The sequence below is a fragment of the Chenopodium album genome, chromosome 11, assembly GCF_948465745.1.
Source record: "Chenopodium album chromosome 11, dcCheAlbu1.1, whole genome shotgun sequence".
NCBI lineage: Eukaryota > Viridiplantae > Streptophyta > Magnoliopsida > Caryophyllales > Amaranthaceae > Chenopodium > Chenopodium album.
In genome coordinates this window covers 55,393,732-55,413,093 of record NC_137844.1, presented here as the reverse complement: position 1 = coordinate 55,413,093, position 19,362 = coordinate 55,393,732, and the positions used below count along the sequence as shown (strand labels likewise).

Sequence of the window (19,362 nt, the reverse complement as noted above, 5' to 3'; positions counted from 1 at the left end):
TCTCTAAACACCCAAAAAAAAAAAAATTAAAAAAAAAACAAAAAAACTCTGAGAATAACTTAATTCTGGTTTAATAATGACAATTTCAATTTTGAAAAACCTTTTTAAAAAATTACCTATTGCACGTCTACAACAGTAGCAACCTGGGGTCTGGGCTACTCACTAGTTATTACCCATTAAAAGATGATAAATTAAGTTTAAATACATGTAATGGTGTGAGTATGTTTTATTTTAATATATTGTGTTTTGATACATTACCTTATCTAAGTTTATCCTTTTTAAATTGCAAATACCTAATATGTAAGATATGATGTATATATATAAATATATAATAGACTTTAGTTCAATAATGTATATGTAATAATAAATATACTACCCAAATAGGAAGGAAACTATTGTAATTTATTGAATATTTTCTACTAACATAATAATTGGCAAAGTTTTTTTTTTTTTTTTTTTTTTTTTGGAATAATGTATTTTAGTTCAATGTAGATGTAATAAATATGTTAGCCAACTAGGAATTAAAGTAATTAATTGTAATGCATTGAATGTTGAAAATGGTAAAATTTGATAATTGACTGTAGATACTATACAACCGTTTGTATAATTAATATTATCATAGTGAATTGGTTGAATTCTAATAACTAAAGTTAAAAGAAATAAGTGTGTGTAACAGATTTTCTTTTGCGAAAATGAGTAAAATTAAGTAGCTCATATTGTACAAATGGTAAAACTTGATAATTGACGGTACACTACAAGGTACAATCACTAGTATAATTAAAATTATCACGGTGAATAGATTGAATTCATATATTCTATAATAACTTTTAATTTAATTAGATTTTACAGTTTTTCTATTAAATCGCAGCTTCATTATACAATAAATAACTACTGCTAGTGCGCGTGTAATGGTAGAATTTTAAGAGGTTAAAACTTCATTATACAATATGGATAAAGTGTTAAAACTTTAAAATTTATAAATGTATCTTCTCGTTTCTGTTCACAATTAGGCCGACATTTATCCTAATTTAATTTTTCTCACAGTTTTTTTTTTTTTTTTTAAAACCGCAAGAATTTTTCTCACTTAATAATTTCTATTTAGATTTTTTAAATTTTTTTTTTAAAGAAAATAAAGGATTGAAAAGACTCCCTAAAACCTTAAAAAGGTGTACTAGGAGGCAAAGACATACGTGATCCATCCACCAATACTCAACCACGTGCTCATCATGTGACACCCGCTATAGGATAACTCAAGAATCAACAAGACACAGACAGTCACTACACTACTAAAACCTACGGAGAAACTAAAACCCTAAACTCACATCCCAAGTCACCAAACTCCCTTCACCGCCCAATCAACACGTTCCACTACATCACTCTCTTACCGACTCTCACACAAGCTCCGTCACCGCCATGTCAATCAAAGTTGACCCTTTTGATTTTCCTCACTCTTCCCATCCAACGATCCAGACCCTTACACGTGTCCTATTCTCTTCAACTCTCCACCGTTAGATCATTTCCAAATTTTCCTCACTTTTTTCAAATTCTATATTATTCACTCATTTTATTTCCTCTTTTCTCCCTCCTTTTTTCTCATTTTAACATTTTCCCATCGAAAACGACTCACCAAATTTTCTCTCTCCTCCCCTCTCACACACTCACTTTCTCTCTCCTCGAATTCGCCGGAGCTCCGCCGTCTTTGCCGCCGCAAACTGGAAGCTTCCAGTACTCCGGTGACTGAATTAGGGTTTCTTATTTACTAAATTTATGAAATTCGTTTCTTTGTGATTTGTAGATTGAGTTTGAGTTTGGTAGTTTTTGCGGCTAACCCTAGAATTTTTGTTATTGTTGATTGTTTGTTTCAAGGGTTTTGGCTGATGTCCGTTCGATTAGCAGAGTTTTGAATTCAACGGGTTGGATTTCGTCGCCGAATGGAGGGAGGTAGCGTCTCTACTGCCTTATTTGTTATGGTACTGTTCATTTCTCCTTTTTATGCGTACGCTAATTTTGCTGGGATTCATTGCACTTCTCACTTTCAAATGGTGGTTTTTTTTGATGAAAAATGCCGTCTTTTTCGTTGAATTTGGTTGTCCTGAGTGCTTATACTACACTGCTGCTAGTGCTACCGTTACTAGTGTAGTGTATTAAGTACTAACTAATGAATTGCATTAGGTTGGAAAAGGCTGGTTGTTTTAAATTCTCTTTGATCCAGTTTGGTAATTAATTAATCTTAAAAATTTTCGTTTCGGGTTTGATTCAAGTTATAAGATAACTATGTGCACATGTGCAGATATATGTTGCATTCTTAGATATTAGATGAATTGTAGATTTATAGACCGAATCGGGGAGTTTTCTTTTGGTGTGCTGAGTGCCCAAATTCACATGTAGTGCTTTGGTTTGCGTATTTAGGAAGATAGTTAGATAGTCCTACATAGGTTCGTCATTGTTTTTTTTTTTTTTTTTTTTTAAAAGGAAAGGTAGTTTTCCTTAATGTGTGTCTGCTATACTTAATGCAGTGAATTTTATTATAGTATGTTGAATTTATATGATAGTTACCATTCGAGTCAAAATATGAGAACCTTGATTGCGTTGAATTTTGATATATATCTTATATCATGGTAATATTAATTTTGGCTGCTGTTTGGAAGACACTTTGTGCTCTTTGTTTTGTATGGAGTACCTTTTTCTACGTGGTAATAATTAATAAACACCTTGTTTAATTTGCTCAAAGACTGAATAGTATGTTACCCCTAAGTGCGAGTGATGGTCTGAAGTTCTGATTAAGGAATCCCACAGTTTGAAGGGATAGGTGAGAACTTTGAATTTGAAATTTTAATCTAAAAGGCAATGTTAAAATCGTAGAATTAAAATTACAGGTGCTAGTCTGCTTGATCAGTCTGTTTGTTATCTTCATAAAAGTAGCTTAAAGAAAATGAGAAAAGTTTTTCATATAAAACATCACTTTCATAATTATCTGTATTATTTTTGGGCTGCTAGTACCAATGAGCTAGAGCTTGGTTAGACAGACCCTTAGCTCTCTGAATTTTAGGAGCTAAACAAAGTTCCCCCTTTCTTAACCCCATTACCATAGTTATTGTTTGGTTTGTAAGCGAGGGATCAAGGGCAGGTGTGTAGCATACGTCAAAAGTCTTTGAGGTGTATCCTTGATTAAATTACCAGGAGAAATAATCATATTGGCTTGTTATGTTGTTTCCTTACCATAATTACTGAGAAATGCTGGCATTTTTATTGCTGTAAAAGCTGGCAGTTTTATTGTCTGTAGATAAGGTTATTGCTTGTCTAATGCACGGGAAGTACAAATTTCTAGGAAATCAAGGTTCAAGAAGTTGTTAGATTGGTACTAGCATGGAACTTTCTAGGAAATTCTACTCCCCACAAAATAGGAGAAGTAGCTTTCGGCTTACCTAGCCTCACCTAGGAAGTAGAACTTCCCATGGGACTTTCATCTTCGTATGGCCAATCAAACAATTTTGATCACTTTCTAGGAATTGAAAATCAATGAAATTACAAATTCAAGGGAAGTGTAACTTTCTAGTTTCTACAACCACCTAACGCCCACAAGGTTTAGAGAGTGATCAAAGAAAAATTAAGGAAATTTCAGATATGCAGATTATCAATTGACTTTTCAATCGGGCCCAATTTTCTTTGAGATGTCCTGGTTGCTCTTTCTCTGAAGGTTGTGGTTACGGGACCTATTTTCTTTGAGATATCTTGGTTGTGCTTTCTCTAAAGGTCGTGATTACACATTGGGACCAAGCGTAGTGAGTTCAAATCTAAATAAATTTATTTAATAAGTAATAGATCTAATTCCATTAATTAACTGTGTTTTTTAAAATTTGTGTGAATACTTGGATTGAAGTGCAATGAGGAAAATTTTAGCTGCTATGAAGTCTTCATGTGGGATTACATGATTTGTGGACTTTTAAATTATGTCTTATTTTCTGTTTTGATGTGGCTTGCAAATGCTTTTCCTTTTGAATTCAATATGTATACTTGGATCTTTAGTGCATTAGTCAATCTTCTGTGGTATTGTCCCTCACAGTTTCTGTGATACCAGGGATATGCCAATGGATTATGATGACAATGATACTTCGCACCATAATCTTCAGTTAGCTGGTGAAGGTAGATCTAGATCTTCCACATTAAGACCGTATGATTTTCCAAAGTTTGATTTTGATGACAGCCTCCAAGGACATTTGAGATTTGATAGTCTAGTTGAAACTGAGGTTTTTTTGGGTATCCAAAGTCAAGAAGATAACCAGTGGATAGAAGATTTCTCCCGAGACAGTAATGGAATGGAGTTCAATTCAACTCCAGCTGATTCATGCTCTATATCTAGACGAAATAATGTTTGGTCCGAGGCAACATCCTCAGAATCTGTTGAAATGCTTTTAAAATCTGTTGGTCAGGAAGAGATGATGCCTGGGGCATCGATTTTACCAGAATCGGATGCCACTCACGATCAAGGCATTCCGAGTAAACATGGGGAAACAGGTACTACACTAAAAGAAAGCAATGATGCATGTGTTGTAAACCCTGATACTGCATTACGGCCTGGTGATGTTCTCGAAGATTCTTCTGCTTCCGAAAGGCATATGGTAAGGCAGTTGGAGGACCCTTCAGCTACACATGCAAAGATCGAATCTGCATGTGGCGATTCTAGTAATGTCAATCAAAGTGCTTTGTGTGACAATGGTAGAACATCAACAAATGAAGTTGTGCATTCTTTTCATGATTTATGTGCTGGTGAAAAATTAAAAGAATCCCAAATATCTGTTGAGAAGACTATGAACTCTGGGGCCGTAGGAGATTCTTTGAATTTGGTAGATGAAGGCAATAATTTCGCTCCTAATATTGGAATTCTAGGCACCTCAAAAACCCCTCAACAAGTAAAACCTAATGCTTCTCATGAAAGCTGCAGTAATGATGGAGATGAAAGTCAGATTTCCAGCATGACTGCACTAGAAGACACTGCTATTTTGGAAGAAAAGGCAGGTGTTGCTAGAATTACTGTGAGCAATTCTCCTAGTTTGACTTCAGATTCTGGAAGGGACTGTAAGGAGGCAAGCCATCATTTTTTCCGAGATTCTACAAATAACTCAGTTAAAGGAGAGTCTGAGCTGAAATCTTTGGAAGGAGATGATGAAACCACTTCCACTTCAAATCAGACTTCGAGGCGTGAAGATGTTTTTACTGCAAGTAAAGAGGCCAATGAGCCATTTGACGATCAACAGGGTCGGTCATCAATGGATTTTGCCCTGCATCCTGCTGAGTCAGGCAGCCTACATTCTGGACATTGTGCAAGTACTGAGCAAGATATGGATGTTACTGTGCACTTGCCTCACAAAAAGGACAATGACAAGGAAAATGTATCAGCATTACAAATGAATCATGAGAGTATGTCTGGGATGCATTTGCTTTCCAATGATAACAATGGAGTTTCAGTGAAAAAAACAGATTTTATTGGTGAAGCTGATCTTGGTAATTCATCTAATGTGGCAGTTTTGTCTTATGGTGCTGATCACAAGCATACAGAAGATGTTGAAGGATGTCATAGTGAGTGTGTAGTCACTGGAGAGGAATCTGCTGCTATTGTATTTTCTCACGGTAAGGATGTTTTCATTCAAGGGATTCAGGATGTTAGTAGGCAAGTTAATTTTTCTGTAAGTGAGAAGGATAATTGTAAAACAAAAGAGGCAGATAAAGAAGTGTCTCTTGAGCTTGGGAATATTGAATCTGGGAATGCTGGAACTCTGAAAATTGATCAGAGAACTCAATCTCTTGAAATTGGTGAAGGGGTTGAAAGTAATAATGCCATTCATAATTTCCAGCCTCAGATTCCTGGCGAACCGGAATCAGGTACTACACAGAGTGTATGATACTATGTGCTGACACTATTGTATTTCAAAATTTTTAACAAGTGTTTTGGCGATATTTGTATGGTGAATTGCTATTGATTATGGCCCTAAACAGTTTCATATGCTAACTTAAGCTCATTTGATTCAGCAAAAAGCATTTCTCCTCTCGCAACAACCAGTGCTTCAACTGCACTAGATGATTGCCCTGAAATTGGACAAAGGGAGCCTACAGCTGTTAGATTATACCATTCAGCCAATGATTGTGAAGAAGCTGGAACGAAGGAATCTAATGATACAAATATAGGAGCTGAAGCTGATAGCACTTCTAAGGTTGAAGTTAGAGTGGCTGATGATTCTAATGGAAATTCTGAAATGGCTGCAAAGTCCCTGCAACCTGTGGATAAAATTGATGATGTCTGCAGCATTGAACATTCATCAGCAGAAGCTATGAATTGCTTGTACTCAGATCACATGCAGGCTATATCTGATAGCAATACGAAGTCAAGTTTGAAGGAAAGTGCTGATGCTCATTTGGTCAGTGGTGAAAATCATGTGAAAGCAATGTCTAAGGAGGAAGAAAGTGAGTCTGCACCAAATTCAGGTATGAATGTTTATTTTGTTATTATGTTACTTCCTCTTTATTCCGTCATTTTCCTTGCAGAGTAGTCTTGTTTACTTACTTTGCTGGTTCCTTTAGAGCTTTATCCATTTTTTGTTGGAGCACATGGCCATATTTGGTTGGTATTAGGGAAAAAAAGCAAATTTTTTGACAGCATCCTTCAACAATCTTGACTAACACTTCATTTCGATGAATAAGTTCTACGTTGGGTTTGTTTGTGGGATGTATATGTAAACAAACCTTACATGATGAGGATATGATCGTGCATTTAGAATTCTGTTGAGTAAAAATTTCTCGTGTTCTCTTTCAAATGCCTTGACAGGTGATATAGCAAAGGCTTTGGAATTTTTTTTTATGTGTACTCATGCTACTTTTTAGTGTTTGTAATGCTGCCGATTTTCAATTGTACTCGTTCTTTTTCCTTTAGTTTTAAGCTACTTTTATCCTTTCACATTTTTGGTCTTGACCCTTTCCCTATGTGAATTTGGTTAAAACATTCTTATGTTTTTATGTCTTTTTTTTTTTTTAATAAAAAAAGGGATGTCATTGATTTAAGATACTCTGAGATCTTCCTTTAAATTTATACTCACTTTGGGGTCATGCCTTGTTTTGTGTTTCTATATAATACCTCCATTTCTTATTATTTGCAACAAATGGGTATTATTTGTGAGACATAAAAAATTTAATGAATACTCCCTCAGATCATTATAACTTTAATAAGTAGCAGTACTTTTTTTTTTTAGGAAATTTGGTAAATTTAAAATAGTTTCAAAGTTACTTCCTTTGGATTTTGGTTCTCTCTCTCCTCATCACATAGGTTTCGTTTATTCACCCCCTCCCCCTAACAAATATCTCACTCTGCCTCTCCTGATCACGTTGTCCCTCTAATACTTATGCATCTCCCCCATGTTGCAACATCAAAAGGTAGGTATATATTGGTAAACAAAGGCCAGTCCTGAAAGAACCAAGTGCCAAAAATAGCACACCCCTTAGTTCTCATTTATGAAAAATAAGGAGAGGAATTGGCTGCCTTATATTTGAACTTTCACTTCACTCCAGTTACATAGCAGCCTTGGGATGGAACCTGAACCATGGTTCGAAAATGCGGTTTCAGTCGCGATTGCGGAAACGGTCGCGATATTTCGGTAACGGGACTAATGCGTTGATCGCGGACTGCATTGTGGTTGTCGCGCATGAATTTTATATTTTAGTTTTATGTGTTTTATAAGGGTTTTTCTCATAATTTTTTTATTATTTATATGCTTAATTTCTCTTTGTACGTAGTATTATTACTATAGAGTACTTTTAGTAACTTCTATAACACGTAGTTATTTTGGTTTAATAATTAAATAATTTAAAAATAACCCACCACTTCTTCCCCCTACAACCAATTAATTATTTAACCTTTTATAAAGTACGTTTAAGTTAAATATTTTAACCAAAATATTTCACTAATGCTGTTGTTAATATATAATAATAATTCATGATTACCAAAGATAATTGAATTTTTTGCTGTTCACCAAAGAGAAAATTAAATAATACACGAGTACCAAAGATAATTTCCCAAAACATAAATGCATTAGTAGGAGCCTTTCGTCTTTCAAACCTCATTAGTTGGGGTATGGATACTAAGATTCTTCTTGAGTACAGGGCAATTATTCTTAAGGTTAACAGAAATTTCCCTAGCTTCTTGCTCACTTTTTGGGTTTAATAATGTAGCATCAATGAGCTGCTGTGATGCTTCTTACTCCCATTATACATTACAATTTCTCTGGCAGTATCTTCCTCCAGTGAGGTAATTATGTGAAAGTTTGTAAGCTTTGGACATTGGACCTTGAATAGTTGATTTGCACATCCAACCGCACACTAAAAAAGTGTTGATTATTGTTAAACTAAGCTCACAGATAATACGCGGCAGCACAAAGGGTGATTTCCAGGTGCAACCAGTTTATTAATGGCATACCTAGACACTGTGGCGTGGGGGAATGTGGGCTGTGCATTTTTATTTTATTATAGGCTAGGTGATTTAGATGAGGCGTGCTTAGGCACTCCGGGGCGCACAAATACTCCCTCTGTTTTTTTTTAAATGCATCACTTGAATTTTCACACTTGTCGAGACACAACTTTGACCATTAATATCTTTAATTAGATATTATTAAAAATTATAACAAAATTATATTATGATAGTAGACATTGTAACAAATCCAACAATATACTACATGACCATGTTTATAAATTATATAGTAGTGAAAAAATTAAGTCAATTGTAACATATGGATAGTGCAAATTCTCAAGTGATGCATTTAAAAAAAAAACGGAGGTAGTACTTTTTTTTTAATCAGAATATTTTATTTTTGATGAAGCACACACATGTTGCCCCATTGTGCTCAGAGCCTTTGTATATTTTGGGTGACAATTGATTGTCTTTTCATCTTTTTAATATACTAGAGTCGTGTTCTTATTTTATATTGTATAATACTGATCGACTATTAGAAAATTTTGTGACCTTTTTAGTATATTTACACAGCATGTGATTTTTTTAGTTTATTTATTGTTTTCCTGAAGTTTAATGTGTTGAAGACTGTTTTATGTGCACCTTGCTGTGCGCCTGTGCCTTAAACTCTTGGACACGCTTTGCCTGTTGTCCTTACTCCTTGTTGCTTAGGCCCCTCTTAATGTCCTTATCATGTTCCGAAAATCTGAATGTACACCTACTATGGATAACCAAATGCCTTTTACAGTTTCTACAAGCAAATTGAATTTCTTGTATCTTTTCTAAAATATGTATTCTTTCTGCACAGAATTTGATAAGACTTCCTGTGGTTCTCCGACCATCATCAGCTCAAGTGAGCCTTCTCAAATGGAGAAGGATAACCATGAGGAAGGTAGGAGTCATATCTCTGATGAGGTTGTCAAAGATATTCAATCTACTTCTGAGGACCCAAAAAGAAAAGATCTATTGGTAGAAGATAGCAGCTTCACATTTAAAGTCAATGTATTGCCAGATACGACCGAGAAAGAACCCGCAAAGAATTGGTCTCCATTCCCTGATGTTGAGAAACGCAAGGTAATACCATGGCACCTTTTATTTTCCAAGTGTATCTATTGGATTGCCATACTTTCAATTTCAGCTTCTTTAGGAAGAGTGAGTTTGTTTAAGTGTTTTTTGTAAAACAAAATAACTTTATAAAAGGTCATTTTGTGGAATCCTTGAAAGGTACTCCTTCTGTCCCTTAATACAAAGCCTCATTTCCTTTTTGGGTAAACTAAAATACAATGCCTCTTTCTATTTAAAGATTGTATTTTTTGACATTAATACCCCTCTTTTTGATGAGTTGTCATCTTTTTTCCTTTACTTTTTTGTACTTTTAACATCAATTTCCAACACTTTCTCTCTCTATCTCTTCAATTATTCCCAACTACTTTTTCTCTGTCTATCTCTCTCTAACCCCACATGCACAAATGTACTTTTAATCGTTAGTTTTAAAGAATTTACAACTTTCTTAATTCCCGCGTAAAAATCAAAAGAGACTTTGTATTAAGGGACGGAGGGAGTACATGTTTTCTTTTCTTTCTTTTTTTTTTTAAAAAAAAAAGTTAAACTGCTTACCTATTTGCTTATTTAATTTTCTTTAAGGTTGTTGAGGAGACTGCGCCTTCTGGCAAAGGTAAGACCAAAAGAACAACGCTACAGAAAACTCCTCGCCAAAATGCTCGAGTATCTGATGGAGGAAGTGGACCTGGGGGCTGTAGAGGCACACCTGAACGTAAAGGACGTCGAGGATCTGCAAAAGGAACTGCCAAAGAAAATTCTAAGAAGGGGAATCAATTGAAGGGTCCTATTCAGGATAATGCATCTATGAAAGCGGACAAAGTTTCCAACATGCAGTTGAGCCCACCAATCAGCAGTCCACTTGCTCAGTTTGGGCAAATGCAAGCCTATGGGATTATTGAAGGAAGTAGCAAAAAACCTTCTGGGGTGGTTGCTGTTCCTACATCAAGTTTACCAGATTTGAATACTGCAGCTTTGAACAATACTACCCTTCCGTCAGCTTCATTTCGACAGTCTTTCACAGACATGCAACAAGTTCAGTTGCGCGCACAGATATTTGTTTATGGATCTCTAATGTTGGTTCTTTCTCTTTCTTTCCCTTTTCCTTATATACTTCATCTATGCTTGGTGTTGATTTTGGCCATGCTTGGGGCTTTGAATTTTGGAGGCTATTTATCCTGTCCATCTAATAACTGTTCACTTTGATGAAATAAACTTTTATTACCACCTGTTTTCTGAAATAATGGTTAATTTGGTTTTTGCAGTCAAGGGACTGCTCCTGATGAGGCCTGTATGAGTTCTGCCTTTGGACCGTCTGGTAGGTCATCATACAAACATAAGTATAGCTATATGAGTCGACAAAATTTATAGTGGCTTCTGACATGTCTCTTTTAACGTATCTCTTTTAGATGGAGCATGTAATTCTTGGGAACCTATTTGGCGAGGTGCTGTTGAAAGGGTTCGAAATCAAAAATCTAGTCCCAGTGCTGCTGAAACACCTTCCCGTTCACAGTCAGGTACAGCAGTTAGAGTTAATGCTTTCTAATTCTTGTATTTTTGAGTTCATCCTCTTTTTTGCTAGTGCTAATATAAAGCACCTTAGTTCCTAGGGCCTCAGATGGTGTTAAGCAAGGCTCACATTCAAGCAAAGTGCTAGCTACACCTGTGAGTAGAGGCACCAACAAAGACACCCCTGCAGCGGTTGTTAATCCAATGATTCCTTTATCATCACCGCTTTGGAACATTTCAACACCAACCCGTGATAGCTTGATGTCAAATGCTATGAATAAAGGCCCTGTTGTGGATTTTCAGCAATCAGTTACACCTGTGCATTCTTTTCAGACTCCACCGCTAAGAAATTATGTTGGTCATACAGCTTGGCCACCTCAGACATGTTTCCCTGCTCCCTGGATGGCTTCTCCACAAACTGCTGCCTTCAGTTCAAGTGTTCGATTTCATCCGGTGACTATGACTGAAACAGTGAAATTAATTCCCGTCAATGATACTTCAGCGGTGTTAACTTCTAGTGCGAAGCATACAACTTCTAGTCCTGCTGTTCAAAATGTGAGTTCCAGCCCTTTATTGGGAGGACCGGCGGCACTTCAAGATCCAAAGATAATGCCCTCAGCTAAGCAGCATATTGTAGATTCAAAGCCTAGGAAGAGGAAAAAGGCTCCTGGTTCTGATCCTGGCCAGGTCTCCTCAGTCTCTGAGGCTCAAACAGGAGTGGTAATTTCAGACTTGGCTACTTTTCCATCCTCATCTATAGGTGTTCCACGTCCTGCTTGTCAACCTTCAGATGCTATTCTAAGCAGATTTGTTGTTGATGCTTCTAGAGTTTCTTCCATTGAACCACCGAAAAAAGTTGATGGAGATACAGGGAAAGCTGTCTCTTGCTCAGAAGAAACATTGAGTAAGGTTGCAGAAGCTAAGAGTCAAGCAGAGAATGCTGCAGATCTTGCCGCTGCTGCTATTCGTCACTGTGAAGATCTGTGGAGCCAGTTGGCTAAGAAGAAGGACTCTGGATTGGCCTCAGAAGCTGAAGTTAAATTAGCTTCGGCAGCAGTTGCAATTGCAGCTGCTGCATCAGTTGCTAAAGCAGCTGCAGCTGCTGCAAAGATTGCTTGTAATGCTGCACTGCAAGCAAGGCTTATGGCTGATGAGGCTTTTTTTTCCAGTAAAACCGGTGATATGAAGTCGTCTAGTGGAAAATCTTCTAATGACGTGCAAGATATAGGAAATGCTACACCGACATCCATTTTAAAGAGTAATAATGATGTCGGTAGTCAATCAAGTTCAATACTTCTAGCTGCAAAGGAAGCTGCTAAGAAGAGGGTTGAAGCAGCTTCAGCCGCATCAAGACAAGCTGAAAATTTGGATGCCATAGTGAAAGCTGCAGAGCTTGCTGCAACTGCAGTATCCCAAGCTGGGAAAATTGTTGCTATGGGCGAGCCTTTGCCTTTGAATGACTTGATTGAAGCTGGTCCAGAAAGCTGCTGGAAATCATCTCAACCTTCTGCAGTGTTGGCAGAAAAGGTGAGGGATGAGAATGCTGAACAGTGTGGTGCTGTTAGTTTAGAAAACAATGCTGATGTGCCTGCCAGTAGTCCTGTAGAACATTCTGTACAGATGGGAAGATCCAGGATTGTAGGTGCGGATGATATACATTCTACAGAGGGATTAAATGGCTCCTTGAATGTCAGCGTGAGCTCATCAGTTGGCATCATGGGCTCCGAACATATGGATAAAATGGACTTTAGGTCTGGGATAAACCGTAATATCCCTGACACGTCAAAATCTGGCAGAGTGGCTTCGGAACCTGGTTCTCTCCAGGGTACCACTAATTTTAAGAATGAGCGTGAAGTGGGCACACTTGCTGGGGAAGAATTCAAGGAGGGTTCTTCTGTTGAGGTTTGTATCAATCAGAGTTTTGCTACCCATTTGTTACATATGCATGAAAATACTAAGAATGTGGCTTTCTGAATTTTAGCAATCTAGATTACCCCCTTTGTTTTTTTGTTTTGTTTTGTTTGGGTAACTTGCACTCTATGTTACTCGGACTCTTCATTTTACCTCAAGTACCCGTGTCGGACCCTCGACCCTCGGACATGGGTATGATACATGGACACTTCATTTTAGTTGAAAATCATAGAATTTTTTCACAAAATAGCCGAGTCGGACACTTGGACACGTACCCGTGTCGGACAAGGGTTCCCGAGTCCGAGTAACATAGCTTGCACTTGTGTGTATCACTATTAATTTTTTGGGCTATTGGCTTGTTTTAGCTTCCTCTCTGCGCTCTCCTTATTTCTGTCTTTTCTCCTTTTTGGAAGGTATTTAAACCTGGAAATGGCCTCAAGTCTGCCTGGTACTCTGCAAATGTCTTGAGTTTAGAAGAAGGAAAAGCTTATGTATGTTACAACGATCTTTTGTCTGAGGAAGGTATATCCTATATGTCGTATCGCATTATGTCATTTTTTACTTTCCTGGCAGAAACAAATAGTGATAAGAGCTTCTCTGACTTTGGAATATGAAATGTTTTGCTGAATAATATTTACCCTGTTCTGATCCAATGTGGAATGAATTGATGTATGGGTCACAGGTTCTTCTAGTACCTACAACTATTAAAAGATTTGGCTACCGTGTGCAACTAGATAATGAGGCTAGCACAAGAGTCTTGATCATGATTGTAGTCTTAGCATTAACATGTACAAGTCTGTCAATTATGTGGCTGTTCTTTCTTTCTTTCTTTTTATTTGGGTGGCAGACGAGACCATATATCTTGTAATTTATTTTGCATTTCTTTTCACAAAATTCTCTTATTTTTGGGGCATTTTTTGAGAAGTGGGAAGAGAGATGTGTGTGGATTGGGGGGGGGGGGTAATTTACGAGGACTATTCAAGCACACACCTAAAACCTTTGCCTTTGATGCGTGATATATGTGATGTTGCTTAAGATGAGCGTCTTTGTGGGCTTAAGATGTTTGCACAAGAGTAAAAAAACTTTCTATAATGTTTGATTGATTGATAATAGCTGTCTCTATATTGGTTGCTAGGTACTGTGTTTCGATGACTTCCCTTTTTTATTTTTTTTATTTATTTGGGCGGTCGGGGGAGAAGTTGGGAAGAGAATTGGGGGGATCCATGTTCCATTCCCTTAAATAGGGACCTGGCTCATACTTCCATTGTTGGAAAGATTTGGATGGAAAATGCAAGGTCACTCCTTCCCTCACCTCACCTCTGTTTTCCTTCCCTCCTTTCTTTCCATGATAGCTATGCAAAGATACTGTTGCAGTATCAGCAACATAGCGTGATTAATTAATTAATTAATAAAGTACCTTATCTATTTTAACTTTGTCATACAGGGGATTCAATGTTTTTTGTTAGCTGTACTAGATTATTAAGAAACAAAGGTTCTGATTTGGGAAGCTAATAAAATACAGTTCTACTTATTAGTCTAATAACTAAAACAGTGAATCTTAGGTTTTAATTGCTGTACTGTAAACTGTTTTTGAACTTGCACAGTGGCTTATAACATATTGGCTAGAAGTTAGATAAATGTTTGCATGGGGTATATTTCCACTGTATTCTGTTCCATATTATTCCTGAAGTAAATTTTAAAACCACTTTTCTCTCTGTTACATCCCTTTTAATATATTTTTTTAATTGTGTTTCTGAAAAATTCCCTTGTTCTCTCAGGTGTTAAGATGTCATCTATTTAAGCAATATTATATGTTTTTTTGTTATACTGTAAATTTTCATTTGTGAATTGTTTAATTCAGGCTCCGGAAATCTCCGGGAATGGGTACCTCTTGAAGGTGAAGGGGGTAAAGCGCCTGTTATACGTGCTGCCCATCCTTCGACTGCTTTGCAATATCAGCAAACACGAAAGAGACGCAGAGCTGCTCTTGGAGATTATGCTTGGTGTGTTGGAGATAGAGTTGATGTGTGGATTGATGACTGGTACCGTATCTTCATTAGCTTATGTTTAATTTTTGTTGGTCTACATGTTGTGCTATGTTTTGTTAGTGCAATTCTCCATCATAATACGAGATGGGTTCTGATGCTTTATTCCCCCATCCTTTTTCAGCTGGTGGGAAGGTGTGGTGACTGAAAAAAATGAAAAGGATGAAACTACATTAAAAGTCCATATTCCAGGTTCTAATTGTATTTATATTACATTGTTATCTTGTTTTTCTAAGGAAATTACTTTATTCTGACTATTAAACTTGCTGCAGCCCAAGGAGAGACTTCAACTGTTAGGGCGTGGAATTTACGAGCATCACTTTCATGGATTAATGGGAAATGGATTGAATGTTCCTCTTCAAGAGTACAAAATGCTTCTGAGCAGGTATTATTTCTAGGATTTTCTAAGCATAGCTCTTTTGCCTATATATACTTGAGCATGTGTAATCATATGAATTAATATCATAATTCCTGATGTTCACAATTTTAGGAAATGTATCTAATGCTATTCTTAAACCTCATTCCCTCAGGGCTGTATCTTTACAAGTTAATTATGAGTAGTTTGGGGAATAAGTTGGGGGGACTTAGGGTGTAGTTAGGGAAGAAATTCTAAATTTATGGAATAGGGAATTAATGTCAAGCAATGATATGATTATTTTGTTTAAATTGTAGGTTTCAAATTTGTAGATGATCAAGCCTCTCGAAAACTTAAATATCATTTACAAAAGCTTTAATTTCCTGCTTATTATCAATCAATCAAACATTATAGAGAGTTTTTTTTACTCTTGTTTTATTCCATTTGTTAGTTTCTCCTGCACGTTGTCAGAAGCAATTATGTTAATAAAAATCAGTTTGTCAATAAAGCTCCTTTTGAGTGATATTTTCTGATTGAATTTTTGTCATCATAATGAAATTCTTCTGATGAATTCCTCAATACTTTTGTGCAGAGTGATACACCACAGGAGAAACGTCAAAAGCTGGAAATTTCACAATCAACTACCAAAGCGAAAGATAAAGAATCAAATAATGTGGATTCTGCTCAGGGGAAGCATGAACAGTCAAAATCTTTTAATTTTTCTAATAGTGAGAGAACTTTTGACATTGGTAAAACTACCAATGATGATAGCAAGCGTGCTGCACGTCGACCTTTGAGAACTAACCAACAAAAGGAGGGATCTAGAGGAGTAGTTTTTGGAGTTCCTAAGCCAACTGGAAAGAAGCGGAAATTCATGGAAGTCAGCAAACATTTTCCTGCAACTAAAAGCAATAAGAGTATTGAAGTAAATGACTCGGTCAAATTCACAAAATACTTGGTGCCGCAGGGAGCAGCTTCACGGGGATGGAAAGCTCCGTCAAGAAATGATTCCAAGGAAAAACGAACAGCTGAATCAAAGTCTAGAGTTCCTAGCACTCGTAAAGCTCATCGCACTCTGCCTCTTAAAGAAAACTTTAGGTCTACACTGACTCGAGATGTTGAGAATTCGATGGATCATGGAACTGATGTGGAGGATTCTGCTGGTCATGATAATACATCGGAAAAGTTGATAGACCATGGCTCAGAAGCCTGCGAAGATACATCAGAAGCTCCTTTGTCGTCTTTACTTCCTCATTCTCTGAGCACTGGATCTAAGAAGATCCCTTCATCAAATACCAAGTCTGATAGACTAAATAGAGGAAAACTAGGGCCTTCTGGTGGAAAGTTGAGTAAAATTGAGGAGGACAGAGCCTACTCTGCTAATACTGACAAGTCAAACATGGATGGTTCCGAGCCTCGTAGATCTAATCGCAGAATCCAGCCAACACATAGAGTAAGTTTTCTATACTAGGAATTTTTATACACATACATAGTTGCATCCATGGAGAATGGTTCAAAATGTCTCCAAATTTGTGTTCTGTACTTCTGCAAATTGTGTTTATTTCCGCATCAGGCGTGGGTATAGTATTGGCGAAACTTCTTCAAAATATTCTTAACGCAGCACAATAGAAAATATAATGTCTCAGATTGTGAAGCCCAAAAATTTCAGATCCAGACAAACTTGATTCTGCACTAAATGAGACTCGTGTGAATATGACATAATCTGTTAAAGCTAACATTTGGAGAAGTGTAGAACAGTTCTGAAGATGGAGTTTCACTAACGTTTTCTGAAGTCGTCTTTTTTTTTTTTTTTTTTTTTTTTTTTTTTTTTTTTTTTTTTCCCTTCTCTCATTTTTTTCTTTGTCACTGGAATATTATTTCAAATCGTGGTCTTTATGCCTTCTACTATAATCTCTTTTTACTCTTCTGCAATAGGGTTCGGTGCATTGCTGCAAAATTTAAGACTAGTTTATGGTTAGGAAGAGGGAAAAAGTATTTATCTATTTTGTGGCCATTTGTTTTGTCCAATTTGCCACATGAGCCGTTGATTTCAGGGGAATCTTTTGACTTTCTCAGATTTCTATATAGTTTTCTGTATTTAAAGACTGGAGAGGCTAATCTTTGCTAGTATTCATACCATACTGTTGGAAAATTTTTGGTTGCTGCTAATTAGTCTTAGTGGGTTTTCCCATTGTTGGCCTACATGGCTGCATCTTTATACTATATAGAGTCTCCATTAGGAGGTCATCTTTTCTAAGTACCTTTGGATTTATTTTCTGTCACCTTAATGTCAAATCAGTATTCATCTCTTGGTGTATGGAATTGATAATAGTCATGGAACCTAGTTACATACATGGTTATTCAGGAACAGAAAAATATTTTATATTTTAAGTGTAATCATAATGAAAACACTTATATTTTCAAGTTGTGCACTGTAATATCACTAAATATAGGACACTTTTTAGTTACATGTAAAAAAATCTTTTATTTTATAATGAGCTTGGAGGTATCCCTGTTTTAATTCAGCGCCTTGAGGACCTAGGGGCAATCGCTCATTCAGCTGTGTGCTTCATATGTGCTTTTTGATTCATTGGTATGTATAGGGTATATGAGGGATGCACGATTAAGGTACATTGTATTTGATTGCTTGCTCTATGAATGTTAAAAGGGTAGTTTATTGATGGTTTTTAGTAGGGAGGAGCTAGGTACATGCCTAAGCCTAAGTGCCTAACAGACCTGTTAAGCATTTTTGATTATCTTTTAGATGTTTGATTGCCATAAGCTCCCTTTGCTACTGGCCTGTCATCTTGTTGGATACTATTATCAAAATCTGGAACGATGTTATTCTTGTATTGCTTATTATAATTAGATTTTACATAAGTGAAAACAGGATCCTAGCCTTTTGGTAGGGTATTTTTGACTGGTATGTAGGTTTATACACCATTTAGCACTATTGCCTTTCAGCATACTTTTCTTTATGATAATTTGGTCTCAGGAAGGCTTGGAATTGAGCAAATGTGAATGTGCTCTTTGCTCTTTATTGGTCCATGAGAGGGCCGATACTAGCCAAACTAAAGGGCATACCTCTCTTGTGGATTGGGTTGGTGGTGAACCAAAAGGCATACTCCTTGCTGATTATGTATAGCCATTATCATTGAGCTGGCTTGTATTTTATGTAATGGTGCTCAACACCCAAATATGAGCACTGACTTAGAATAAGGAAGTCTTTCTTACTTACGGCTGGCTGGCTGCATGTGAATATGCATGAGCTTCATATAACTTGCTTGGCTAACTGAAGTTGTTGATTTGCAGCTATTAGAAGGTCTACAAAGTTCGATGGTGATTCCCAAGATGCCTTCTGTTTCACATGACAAGGGTCGGAGGAATTTGCGAGGTATATTATCTGTTTCTCAGTGCACAATTGTACCATGTTTTAATGAGATGAAACTGAGTAACTGACTGCCATTGTTACAGGAAAATAACTTTAGGAGACATTCTATCGTGAGGTTCAACCCAATTCTGGAAGCGAAGAAGGCTACTGATTGATTATTAGTCCACAGGCAGTCTGTATATTTATAGTTACTTTGTTAGGAGCTAGGACTGGAATTTCTCAGTTTAGTTTTTAGTTGTAAAATCTGCTCTGTAGATGTTTATATTTGATTGTAGGTCTTTAAAATGTGGATCCTACTCTCGGGTTCCTCACTCAAAGACATTTGTACATGATTGAGCTTGGTATAAGGCTTTAAGATGCCTTTCTATAGCATTTTAGTTTTTCAATGGTTATCTTATGTTTTGGTATTTTGTTGTGGATTTGAAGCTTTATGTCTTCGAGAATGAGTAGTCCTATAATAAGGCTGATGTGGTGGGTTAATTATGCCTAAATTATATACTTTGTACGAGTATAAGATATGGTATGGTAAGTAAGTACGAGTATAAGATATGGTATGGTAAATAAGGGCTGGACTTGCGGTTGTATATTGCATGATACGAAG

The 19,362-nt window shown here is 36.6% G+C and overlaps 1 protein-coding gene across 4 annotated transcripts; it reads left to right on the top strand.

Moving 5' to 3' along the window:
* Positions 1–1,594: 1,594 nt before the first annotated feature.
* Positions 1,595–19,147, top strand: LOC145567821 (protein SWOLLEN 1-like). 4 transcript variants are annotated; one of them, XM_081627217.1, is made up of 16 exons: positions 1,595–1,733; positions 1,867–1,941; positions 4,079–5,880; positions 6,028–6,480; positions 9,300–9,565; positions 10,136–10,626; positions 10,816–10,868; positions 10,960–11,067; positions 11,154–12,961; positions 13,384–13,492; positions 14,832–15,012; positions 15,140–15,207; positions 15,288–15,400; positions 15,963–16,823; positions 18,683–18,764; positions 18,845–19,147. In XM_081627217.1, the coding sequence occupies exons 3-16, from the start codon at positions 4,083–4,085 to the stop codon at positions 18,850–18,852; spliced, it is 6,399 nt and encodes a 2,132-aa protein (XP_081483343.1). In that variant the 5' UTR covers positions 1,595–1,733; positions 1,867–1,941; positions 4,079–4,082; the 3' UTR covers positions 18,853–19,147. The 4 variants fall into 4 exon arrangements, with proteins under 4 accessions (XP_081483343.1, XP_081483341.1, XP_081483344.1 ...); XM_081627215.1 differs by having other exon boundaries at positions 1,867–1,970; XM_081627218.1 differs by having other exon boundaries at positions 1,603–1,747.
* Positions 19,148–19,362: the final 215 nt, after the last annotated feature.

Excerpts from the sequence above, each read along its gene's own strand:
- LOC145567821 (XM_081627217.1), top strand. The coding sequence starts at position 4,083 with ATGCCAATGGATTATGATGACAATGATACTTCGCACCATAATCTTCAG. Across the intron at positions 5,881-6,027 it reads TCCTGGCGAACCGGAATCAG|CAAAAAGCATTTCTCCTCTC; the intron begins GTACTACACAGA and ends CATTTGATTCAG. Across the intron at positions 6,481-9,299 it reads TGAGTCTGCACCAAATTCAG|AATTTGATAAGACTTCCTGT; the intron begins GTATGAATGTTT and ends CTTTCTGCACAG.